The 12,416-nt window shown below is 43.3% G+C and overlaps 1 protein-coding gene across 2 annotated transcripts in view; it reads left to right on the forward strand.

The window, feature by feature from the left end:
* Window positions 1-7,738, forward strand: part of METTL16 (methyltransferase like 16) — a 64,372-nt gene extending 56,634 nt beyond the window's left edge. For both annotated transcript variants that reach the window (XM_023762813.1, XM_006099164.3), the window contains exons 9-10: window positions 5,746-5,922; window positions 6,046-7,738. In XM_023762813.1, the coding sequence (XP_023618581.1) occupies window positions 5,746-5,922; window positions 6,046-6,660 (792 nt within the window). In that variant the 3' untranslated portion in view covers window positions 6,661-7,738. The remainder of the gene's footprint in view (window positions 1-5,745; window positions 5,923-6,045) is intronic.
* The last annotated feature ends 4,678 nt before the right edge of the window (window positions 7,739-12,416 follow it).

Consider the following 12,416-nt stretch of genomic DNA (forward strand, 5'->3'; position numbering starts at 1 on the left):
GGGGGGGGGGGTGTGGGGCGCGCACCTGTCACACACAGAGCAGGGCGATCGGGGTGAGACTCCCCCCTGTCAAACACAGAGCGCAGGGCATCAGGGGATTGGGAGCTCCCCCCCTATCAGGCACAGAGGAGGGCTGATCAGGGGGTTGGGGCGCCTTCCCCTGTCATAAACAGAGCAGGGCGGATAGGGAGGTTGTGGCCCCGTCCCTGTCACACACAGAGCCGCAGGGCGATCAGGGGGTTTGGGCGCTGCCCCCTGTCATGCTGATCCCGGTGCCGGGAGCCTCGCCGCTCCGCTGATCCCGGTGCTGGGAGGCATATTACCCTTTTACTATATAGAATAGAAGCCTGGTGCATGGGTAGGGGCTGGCTGGTTTGCCCTGAAGGGTGTCCTGGATCAGGGTGGGGGTCCCCACTGGGGTGCCTGGCCAGCCTGGGTGAGGGGCTGAGGGCTGTTTTCCGGCTGGCGAGTGACTAAAGCTTCCAACCGCTCCTTGTTTTCTTTTCTTTTTTTTTTTTTATTCTGGGCAGCTTTAGCTCTGAGGCCTCGCTGCTGAAAACATGGATACAGTGTTTCGGTCCGGCTGGCTTTCAGTCCGGCTGGTTTCTGGAGTTTTGTTTAGCTTCTTATTTGCAACATAGTACATAGTTGCTTAGAGTTGCAGCTGAGAGGCCGGCAAGTGAGGTGGGGAACGTTGGAGTCCGCAGCAAGCAAGCCTCATGCTCGCTTCAGTGCCTGGCTGCCGGCCGCCATCTTGGCTGACAGTTAATTTGCATATATTCACTGATTAGCCAATGAAAAGGGTAGCGGTCGTACGCTAATTACCATGTTTCTCTTTTATTAGTGTAGATACCATACTTTTAATTTAACCCAATGTACCTCTCTTTTCTTTATGGTTTTGGTGTCTTATTTTATTTCTTTTTAAATATATTTGTATTGATTTCAGAAAGGAAGGGAGAGGGAGAGAGATAGAAACATCAGTGATGAGAGAGAATCATGATCGGCTGCCTCCTGCACACCCCACACTGGAAATCAAGCCCACAATCCAGTCATGTGCCCTGATTGGGAATTGAACCATTCATGCCCATTCTTGTTTCATCTGTACTCCTTTCCTCTGCCCTGATATTCTGAAGCATAGTTATTTTATCTATAACTATTTTCATATTTATCTCTAAAGGTAAAGATTTAAAAGATAACCATAATACCATAATCATGCCTAAAATATTAACAGTAATTCATCATGTCAGCTCTATAGTTGATCTGACATTGTAAAATTTGTCAAACTAGAATCTTACATTTTATACAGTTGATTGATATATCCTTAAATCGATTTTACTCTGTAGTGCGTCCCCCCCCCCCTTTTTTCCTTCTCTCTCTCCCTCTATTTCTCCTTCCCCCTTATCTTCCTCTCTCCCTTGTTTGTTGAAGAAACTAGCCTATTTGTCTTGTGGAGTTTTTTACATCTGGATTTTTCTGAGTAGGTTTTCATGGTATTAATTAATATGTTTCTCAGACCTTGTCTTTCCTGTAAATTGGTGGTTAGATCTAGAGAGTTGCTCATATACAGGTTTGATTTGGGAGAGTGGAAGGGCAGGACTACTTTTTAGGTAGTGTGTGGTATATACTTCCATTAGGAGGCACATAATGTTTGCTTGTGTCCTTTTGTAATGTGAACAGTCATTGATGATCTAAAGAGAAACTTGCCTTTATCAATTATGTTGTTACCCGAAAGTTCATCTAGTAAAGGCAAGATAAATGCTTGATTATTTTGCTTTAGTTTTCAATTTTAAGAATGATGAGTTGGTGTTTTCCCAGCATCTCCAAAAGTGACCAAAGAGGTTGGTTTAGTTTTTGTTTTGAAAGTATTATAAACTCATGGATTTACACGTTCAATATTTTTCAATCCATTACACTTACTATTTTTATGGATGCACAGGATGTCCATCTGTGGCCTTGGGAAGTTTGCTCACGTTGACTCCTGAGTCTTCTTACTGAGACCATTGTAGGCTTTGGTAGCTTCCTTGTTTGTAGTGTGACAGGTTGTTCTGGCTCATATCTTTTTCTATCCCAGACCTGGAATCAACCATTTCTCCAAGGACCACTGGTTTATTTTAGTGGGAAATGGTATTTAGAGCTCTCTGGGCACTAGGTTGGTCATTACTGAATTGGTATTATTTCTAGGCTTTTTCAGTGGATAGAGCTAGGAATTAAAGATGAAATACATTCTAAGTTCATGCTGTACTTTCTATTCTGTTTCTACTTAATATCACCAATTGTCTATATCTCCCATTTAAAAATCTCATGTCAGCAATCTCAGTCATTAGCCATCTACACTAATAAAAGAGAAACATGCAAATTAACCATCACTTTGCCACTCCGCTACACCCACAAGCCACGCCCACCAGCCAATCAGGAGCAAGTATACAAATTAACGCAATTAAGATGGCGGCGGCCACGGAGCTGGAGCGAGCAGGAGGCTTGGGTTGCCCCTGGTGATGGAGGAAGCCGAGCTTCCCGCCTGCCCTGGGCTCCGCTCAAGGCTACAAAGTTTCAATTATAGAAGATAAATAAATCCCAGATACCTGCTTCCAGCCCAAAAGGAGAGGCTGGGAGCTTGGGTCTCTGGGGGGCGTGGCCAGCCTGAAAACAGCCATCAGCCCCTCACCCAGGCTGGCCACACCCCCATGGGGTGAGGGTCCCCGCTGGGGGGCTTGGCCAGCCTGCAAACAGCCATCAGCCCCTCACCCAGGCTGGCCAGGCACCCCAGCAGGGACCCCCACTCTGAAGGGGCTGTGGCCAGCCTACAAACAGCCATCAGCCCCTCACCCAGGCTGGCCATGCACCCCAACGGGACCCCCACCCTGATCTGGGACACCCTTCAGGGCAAACCAGCCGGCCCCCACCCGTGCACCAGGCCTCTATCCTATATAATAAAAAGGTAATATGCAAATTGACCCTAACAGCAGAACGACTGGGAATGACTGGTCACTATGACACACACTGACCACCAGGGGGCAGACGCTCAGTGCAGGAGCTGCTCCCTGGTGGTCAGTGCGCTCCCACAGGGGGAGCTCTCCTCAGCCACAAGCCAGGCTGACGGCTGACAGCACAGCGGTGGTGGTGGGAGCCTCTCCTGCCTCCTCAGCAGCGCTAAGGATGTCCGACTGCAGCTTAGGCCTGCTCCCTGCTAGCAAGTGGACATCCCCCGAGGGCTCCCGGGCTGCCAGAGGGATGTCTGACTGCCAGCTTAGGCCCGATCCCCCGGGGAGCAGGCCTAAGCCAGCAGGTGGACATCTCCCGAGGGGTCCCAGACTGCTTGAGGGCACAGGCTGGGCTGAAAGACCCCCCCCCCCCCAGTGCACAAATTTTTGTGCCCCGGGCCTCTAGTACTAATATAATTACTCATTTCTTTTGACCCACTGATTCACCACAGTTCTCAAAATTAACATTACCAATAACAAAAAGATTTATGAAAATAGATTTTCCCCCCCTTTGGATTTTAAAGTCATTTGGAATGTTTCCTGTTTGTGGGTTCTATTTGTTTGATTTTACTTTATATTTTTAGGGATGGCCTTTTTTGTATTACTTAATTTTGCTTTGTAATTATAAAATATATTTACATGGTTTTAATATCTAAAAGGTGATATAGTCAGAAGTTTGGCTTCTTTCTCTTGTCTCACCCTAATCCCTCACTGCTCCATGGGTTTAACAGTTTTATAATTTATCCTTCTATTGTTTATTTTTTAATATAAGGAAATACACCTGTGCAGCCAGTGTTGCTCAGTGGTTGAGCATCAACGGTGAATCAGGAGATCATGGTTGATTCCCTGTCAGGGCACATGCCGGGGTTGCGGGCTCAATCCCTAGTGTGGGGTGTGCAGGAGGCAAGCAATCAATGATTCTCTCTCATCATTGGTGTTTCTATCTCTCTGTCTTTCTTCCTCTCTGACTGTATTCCCTGTGCTATACTTTACATCCCAGTGACTATTCTGTAACTACCAATTTGTACTTAATCCTTTTACCTTTTTCACCAGTCTCTAACCCCCCTTCCCTCTGGCAACCATCAGTCTGTTCCCTGTATCTGTGAGTCCATTTCCGTTTGTTTATTTTGTTACAGAATCCGATTCTTGTGCCTCATCCACCTACACACCACCATTTTTCTTCCTCCCGATTTTAATAATCGTATTTTAAGTTTCTTAGTGCAAAGTGTTCGGTTCTCTGTAGACTAGAAATTATGTTTCTTATGCTGGATGATTTAATAATAGAGAAAAATACAGGTTGTTACTTACAAATACTGCCTAGTAGTTTTATAGCATAGAATAAACTGCTTATTTTGTTGTTTATGTATGGGGTATGGTGTTGCTGGTTAGTTCTTATAAGACCTCACCCAATACTTAGACCTTTCTGTGTGTGTATATGCATGTGCTCTGTCACTGTTTCTAGGTAGAACTGAAGTTAGCAGCACAATTATCAGGGACTCCTTTTTGTAGGAAAAGATCTGCAAAGCTAAACTAGGTGTTTCTTTTTTAGCCTTTTTCCTTATACTCCTCACCTGTTTATTTTTACCATGATCTTAGAATTATCTTAATTTTTCTAAAGTTTTGATAAATTTTCTCAACAAGTAGGAGTCTGTCTCTTAAAGTGTCCATAATATATCTGGTCTTAGCAGAGTCATTTAAAAAAACATTTAGTAAGCATTTACTTTAAAGAAGTAATTCCTAGCAGTGTCTTTTGGCTTATAAAATGGAACTTGAGTCCCTCTAGTGGGTAGAGTATAATTCACTTTCCAAGCTTGAAACAGGAAGATGAACCAGCTTTCAAATCCACTGTTCTCATCTGTACTAGTGTCCCTTCTCCCCAGCTAAGAGGCAGTGCTTAGTTGGTCACTGGATTGGCTTGAACATTAGACAGAATTCACCAGTCCTTCTCTTCTGCCCATGTGATCCTGGTACCCTGGTCATTTCTAGCATGTGATCTCACAAGCTATGCCTCACCAGCTTCTTTCTTTCAAGCCTCAGCAAGTTCAAACAAATATGGTAGTTCAGGAGGAAGAATTGTGATTATCAGACTACAAGTTGGTGCTTTTAAGCCATGCAGTTCTTTATAGAAAAGAACACAGTGCCTCCAGGGTCTTTGAATTGCCTTGAAGGAAATAATCATACAGGCCCATCTGGGGCACAACAAGTAGATTAAGGATATTTACTTATTAGAGGAGTTGTTATGTACTGATCACCAGAAGCATGGTATGGCAGCAGAAGGAACCTGGGTTTGGGTTCACATCCTAACTTTGCAGTTAATACCTATGTGACCTTGAGCTGGTTATGTAGCCTCTGTCTTAGTTTTCCCTTCTGTAAAATGAGGTGGCGTTAAACCTATTTTAAGTATTAAAAATAAACATGCAGCCCTAGCCAGGTGGCTCTGTTGGGTTGGATGTCATCCTGTACACCAAAGGGTTTCGGTTTGATCTGAAGTTGGGGCAGGTGAGGAAACAACCGTTTGGTGTTTCTCTCTCACATTGATGTTTTTCTCTCTCTGTCTCCCTTACCGTCTTTCTAAAAATCAATAGAAACATAGCATTGGGTGAGGATTAATTTAAAAAAATAATAACAAACATGCCAAAGAAAAGCCTTTGTGTTTTGAGTGCTCTATGATTGATAGAAGTCATGGAAATTTCCCTGAGTTCATTATAATGCATTAAATTATTTCTGTAACTTTCCCCTCTTTTCCCACTCCTTTTTCTTTTAGTCACCACCAAGTAAGCGAAGAAAATTAGAGAAGCCAAGGAAACCCATCACATTTGTAGTGTTGGAGTCTGTGATGAAAGAATTATCCCTCAAAGCATCATCTTTGGGCTCGGGGACAGTGGAAGAAGGCATAGTAGTTGTGACGACATGGATTGAAAAAATTCTCACTGATCTTAAGGTACCTGGTTATGTACATTGAAGAAGTACTTATATCTTTTATTTTATTTTCCTTTAAAAAAGGGGGGAGGGGAATGTTTTGAGGATGATTTCCTATAAAATTCTGTTTTTGTCCTCCAAATAGGTCCAGCATAAACGAGTTCCTTGTGGAAAGGGGGAAGTTAGCCTTTTCCTAACAGCCATAGAAAACTCCTGGATTCATTTAAGGAGAAAGAAAAGAGAACGAGTGAGACAATTGAGAGAAGTTCCTCGAGCTCCTGAGGATGTCATCCAAGCCTTGGAAGAGAAAAAGTTCACCCCCGAAGAGTCTGGCAGTAGTCAAGATTTGGCCCAGGGCCCCCCAGAGAGTGGGCCTGCTCTACAGGAAGGCGAGTCAGCCACTGTTGAGGGCCATGGCCCAATCCAGGATTCGCTTTTCCAGGAAGGAAACCCAGGACCCATGGAGGATGAAAGGAGTGAGGAAAAGGGAGACATGGAGGTCTTGGAAAGTTGTAAAGGCTCTAGCAATGGAGCCCAGGACCGAGAGGCTTCTGAGCAGCTCATCAACCCAGTGTCTGAAAAAGAGCACCCTCTCCAAGGAGTGGCTGGACATTACCTTTTCAAGTGTTTGATAAACATTAAGAAGGAGGTAGATGATGCCCTAGTTGAAATGCACTGGGTTGAGGGTCAGAACAGGGATTTGATGAACCAGCTTTGTACCTATATACGTAACCAGATTTTCAGGCTTGTTGCCAGTTAACTCCAAACTTCTTGCACAGTTGGAAAAGTTCTATAAAGCAGCTTGCTTGGAGTGGCCTGTGGGGTGGCAAGAGGAATTCTACCATGGGTCTATTGGTAGCATTATGTGGAATTACCTTTAAAAACAAAAACAAATTAATTCATTTTTAGACCTCCCCCAACCCCCTTTTTTTAAGTTACAGGTCATTGTAGTATGGTAGTTCAGGAGGAAGAATTGTGATTATCAGCATCAACAAAAAGCCATCAGAACACTCATAATGGATTTAAACTGATTACCTTAGCTTTAGACTGCTTCTGTGAGGCCAAAAGGATTATTTTTGGAACCTGGTCTGGGTCAGAACTGTACAGAGCATCCTGCTTTCTCATCCTCCAAATGGAGGCAGTGCACCTGGGCAGATAGGCTCTGTGCCCTCTTCTAGTGTCACCTTGAAGACTGAAGACTTTCTCTGGGTCCATATGATTGACTGCCCCTGAGTCAGTCCTAGGAAAAGAACTGGCCTGATGGTAGATGGTGGGAGAGTCAGGGAGAGGAAGCTTAGTAATCCCAGAAGAGGGGCTGATCTGGGGAGTGCCTGGAAACGTCACATTCCTGACTCATGTCCATTTTGATGTTGCTTATTCCAGAAACAATTAGGTAAGCAAAACTCCCAGATATGAGTGACTGAGACACAACAGAATGAAGCCATACCCTTACCTCCAACCTGTTGAAAGTACTGTTTGTAGTAGTTTTACTAGTATATGACATTTGAAATGGAGCTTTGTTTTGTTTTTAAAATAAGAGTAATTCTGAATTGAAAACTGTCCATCCTGTTTGAATCCTGGGGTTGGGGAAATATACTCTTGAGTTTGAATGGGTGAATGATGATAAAAATAAGAAATGGAGCAAGATAGTTATGTTGCCTAAATTCTCATCTATTGGCAGATCAGTTGTAGCTGATCAGTTCCTACTTTGGTGTTGGTTCCTTAGTAATACCCTCTGTACTTACCTACCTGTTAGCATAGGAGAATTCTTTTTTTATATATATATATAGTTTATTGATTTCTTACAGAGAGGAAGGGAGAGAGATAGTCAGAAACATCGATGAGAGAGAAAGAAACATTGATCAGCTGCCTCCTGCACACCCCCCACTGGGGATGTGCCCGCAACCAAGGTACATGCCCTTGACCGGAATTGAACCTGGGACCTTTCAGTCCGCAGGCCGACGCTCTATCCACTGAGCCAAACCAGTCAGGGCAGCATAGGAGAATTCTGAGGCCAGGATAACCATGTTCTTAAAACACGTTTCTAATTGGAATGTCAGGGTTCAGCAGGAATGCCTCTGGAAAAGGAGTCTCATTTTTTGTTCTCTTGGTGTTTTGGTTACTCTCTGCTGAGCTTCACTTTCAGCAGCCTGGTATTCTATTTAGACTGAATTTTTTTTTAGTATGGTGCCAGACAGAGTCCCTTACCTACATTGAAGACCGGAGCAGAATAGTTAACCCACGCTTTAGAAAGGTGGCTATTGGTTAGGGCAGAATACTGATGACCTTGGCATATTTTGCAGTAGCTAGGCCAGGCCCTCAGCAAAGATACAGGAAATGAAAATAGGATTATGTTATACCTCCCTGTAGCGATGGAAACAGCTGCAGAAGATAACATAGTAACCCATCAGTGTTCTTAATCTGGTCTGTGAGCCTCAAGAGAATCCATAAACCTCCTGGGTTTTTATTTTATTAAAAAAAAATTTTAATATAATTTTATTGATGTCGGAGAGGGAGGGAATCGAACTATGACCTCCTCATTCATAGGTCGACACTCAATCACTGAGCCATGCCAGCCAAGCCTGGGTTGTTTTTAAAAGCTCTGTGAGCATATGTGTTTTGTTTCGTTTTGTTCCTGGAGAGAAGAGTTCCTGACTTAGAGCAGTCAGTAACCCACTCAGGATTAGGAACCACTGTTCTAGTCCAACCTCTCATTTGACAGGTTGAGGAGACCAGTCTTGGCCTAGGGTCACACAGAACCAAGATTTAATGCATAGCCTTGGATTCCTCTGGTCCAATAATCTGTGCTCACCCACACCAGCCTGCTGTATTGACCTCTGATGACACATTTGAATCATAAGCCAGACCCAAACCAAGGTAAATTTCTGTCTTGATAGAATTGTAGGGTAATTGAGTTAGGTGGCAACTAGTGGCCAATAAGTATTTATTTTTTGCTTGTTTGTGTCATTAAAAAAAGAATCTAGCATGTGCTCATTAAAGATTTGGAAAAGTGAAAGAAAACAGCAACAAAGTCACTCCTAGTCTCAACCTTCTCAAACGCAACCACTAATGGTGTTTTAGTATTTCCTTCTAGTCTCTCTTTCTGTAGATGGGGTGTGTGATTGGGTTTAACTTTGGTTGTACTCATGCTGTGTATTTAGTTTTATATTACGCTTTTTTCATTTTATACCTTATAAGTATTTTTCCATGTTATAACAGTAGTGCATTTATTTATACTCCTTGCCTGATCAAAATATATTTCAGGCACAGTATTAGCCTTTGTTTAGATCTAGTACTTAGAGATTCCCAGAGAATAAGCTATGTAACTGGAGGCACCAAAGATGTGTGCAAGTTTCATTGTCCCAGGTTTAAGGCTTGGTGTTATGGAGGAGGTTTTATAGGTGTCAATGCACTTAGAGTTTAAAAGATATGTGACAAGGGAAGCTTCCACTGCTAGAGCTGTGAGTGTCTTCTTTGCATTTGGATATCTAATGAGAACATTGAAAACATTTTTTAAAATATATTTTTATTGATTTCAGAGAGGAAGGGAGAGGGAGAGAGAGAGAAACATCAATGATGAGAGAGAATCATTGATCGACTGCCTCCTGCACGCCCCACACTGGGAATTGAGCCCACCACCTGGGCATGTGCCCTGACCGGGAATTGAACCATGACTTCCTATTCATAGGCTGACACTCAACCACTGAGCCATGCTGGCTGGGCCATTGAAAACATTTTTAAAAGACATCTAAAAATTCTTTTAGGTATGCATGTACTTTATAATTGTGTGATATGTGATGTGATAGCATATAACTTTGGTATAGGGGAAAGAGCAATTTATTTTCTTTAAACAAATAGGTGATTGCCCTGACTGGGTGCCTCAGTTGGTTGAGCTTTGTCTTGTGCACTGAAAGGTCGCCAGTTCGATTCCCAGTCAGGGCACATGCTCATGTTGTGGGCTTGATTCCCTGGTCCTGGTGCATGTGGGAGGCAGCCATTCTGATGTTTCTCTCTCTCTCTCTCTCTCTCTCTCTCTCTCTCTCTCTCTCTCTCTCCTTTCCTCTCTCTCAAACAAAATCAATAAAAACATTTTTTTAAAGGTTATTGACCCATGTATCGTGTTGAATGATACTTGCCTTAAATGTCTGGAGGTCACGTTCATATTGATGGATTGGTATGGAATTAAATCTTTGTGGTATGATCTTAAATTCTATTCTGGTCCCTGGCACTGGCTTCTGATCTCCTATAACTCAAATGGTAACAGAAGCTGAGCTTGTTTTCCAAGGAGGACTAAAGCTGCTTTTGTTCTTTGGAATCTGTTTTGCTTCCAACAGTTTGCTTCCCTCACCCCACATCCTTGCCTGATTTTTCACTTACCAGAGCAATGCTCCATGTCCTAGCAGGGTTGGCATCTCTGTGGTAGAGTTTCCACTAATTTTAAGGGTTCATGTTGATTACTTAAAACTTTAGTGTGTGTGAATATATATATATAAAATGAAATCTCTCCTCTTGATATAATTAAAAGCTTATGATGTGATTACACCAACTTCTACAAGTAATACAACTGCAAGGTGTGGAAAAGATGGAAAACCCAAGGCCTCTTAAAAAGAGGTAGTAGCACCCGGCTGGCATGGCTCAGTGGTTGAGCACTGACCTATGAACCAGGAGATCACGGTTCGATTCCTGGTCAGGGCACATGCCCGGGTTGTGGACTTGATCCCCAGTAGGGGGCATGCAGGAGAGGGCCGATCATCGATCGATGATTCTCTCTCATCATTGATGTTTCTAACTCTCTGTCCCTCTCCCTTCCTCTCTCTCAAATCACCTAAAAAAAAAAAGGTAGTAGCCCCTCCATCTTAAACTACAGCATTTTCCTCTGTGGCCACACGGGGGCACCTTTGGCCCTTTTTTCATTCAAGCACCTTCACTGCACTGTGGGAATGGATTAAATTGTGTGCTTGGTATTTTCTTGAAATACCCATTTGCTACCCAGATAAATATTTTTATGTAAATAAAATTTGAAAAATAAAAGTAGAAAGAAGAAAAGAATTTATTACCCTATGGTCTTTTTATCTGGACATAATTTTTCAACCTTTTTATGTTTATGGTCACAGTTGACTATTTTTTCTTTCTTTCCATCTGTCCTGCTACTCTAGAATATATCCAAGTAGGGTCAGTCCTTTGGATCAAACTTGATATCTAGTTAATTAGGGTGCTACAGGGGAATGGTTAGTGAGCTTAAACAGTAACTTTTCAAAAGCCTTATGTTATACGAAGAGTAATACAGAGAGTTCTAAGAAAGAAACTGTTTCCAATGTTCTTTTGTCTTCATTCTTTTGGTTTATCTGGCTGGCTGACTAGCATGCATGTAATGTGCTGTTTACATCAATAGATGGCACAGTTGGTTCTGTGTTGGTATGTATTTTATAGGTTAGCTGGGCCTTCTTTCCCACAAGGGCTGTTTCTGTGTAGAACATGTATATTACTAACCCTGGGGTCTGTGTGGGCTCAAGAAGAAGTTCCATCCACCCTTATTTTTATGGCACAGGATCAGATGTTCTGGGTGGCCACCCAACAAATAGATCTGCACATTAGGAGGAAGAAGGCCCATTTTGGAAAACTGAAGAGCCCTCTGGGAGTAGGAAAGTCTCAAAGATAACAGCAGTTTTATAGCCATCCAGGAAGTACCCTAGGAAAGGGACTTGGCCACATTTTTTAGGGAAGTTGGTGCTTGGGAGATTGGATTTGCTGAATGGGCAGTAACCCCAGTAAAACTCAGAGGCGGCTTGCTAGTAGAATAAATTGGCTTCTGCCTCCTGGAGCAGGGCATTCAAGGTCCCGAACCTTTCTAATGCTCCCCAGCACAAATCTCTTGGCGCTCGTGCCAGCACAGTATTAGCCCTACATGGGTCTCACCCCACTAGCAGCAGGGCCTCGCATACATGCCAGAGAGTTCCCACTCTGCTCTGTAAAGGCATTCAGATCCTCTGCTGTGACTCACCCAAATGACTAAAGCAGCAGTTTATTATTTTAATTGCTGGTTGGAACAGCTAATGCTGCCTTTTGGAGGATATGCTTTTACTCCAGGGACTATGTTGTGACTGAGTGAAGGCCTTGCACCGCCAAATGCCCTTTGAGGTGTAGCCGACCCGCCTATCTCAGCTGCTGCAAAAATATCAGACTCTGGGCTCTCCTCTGGGAAATGGAAGAGCCAGGGAAATGAGATAAGAAGGAATGAACTAGAAAGTGCGAGTGAACTTGGCATAATTGGCTTGTTTGTATAGGCTGTTCTTAAGAGGGCAAAGGATGTTTAAATCCTAGGCTTTTTAGCCACCCTAAGGGAATGAAAAACAAAAGAGCACAGGCATCACAGTTCATCAGCCTCAGTTTACATTCCAGTTCCACTTACAGGATAAGTCAATTTCACCAAGCCTTGGCTTCCTTATTCAAAAGATGAGGAATTCTTGCTTCCCCGAGTTACAGCAGCAGTTAAGTGAGAGAAGTACGAAAACATCT

This window comes from Myotis lucifugus, unplaced genomic scaffold (genome assembly GCF_000147115.1).
Source record: "Myotis lucifugus unplaced genomic scaffold, Myoluc2.0 scaffold_262, whole genome shotgun sequence".
Lineage (NCBI taxonomy): Eukaryota > Metazoa > Chordata > Mammalia > Chiroptera > Vespertilionidae > Myotis > Myotis lucifugus.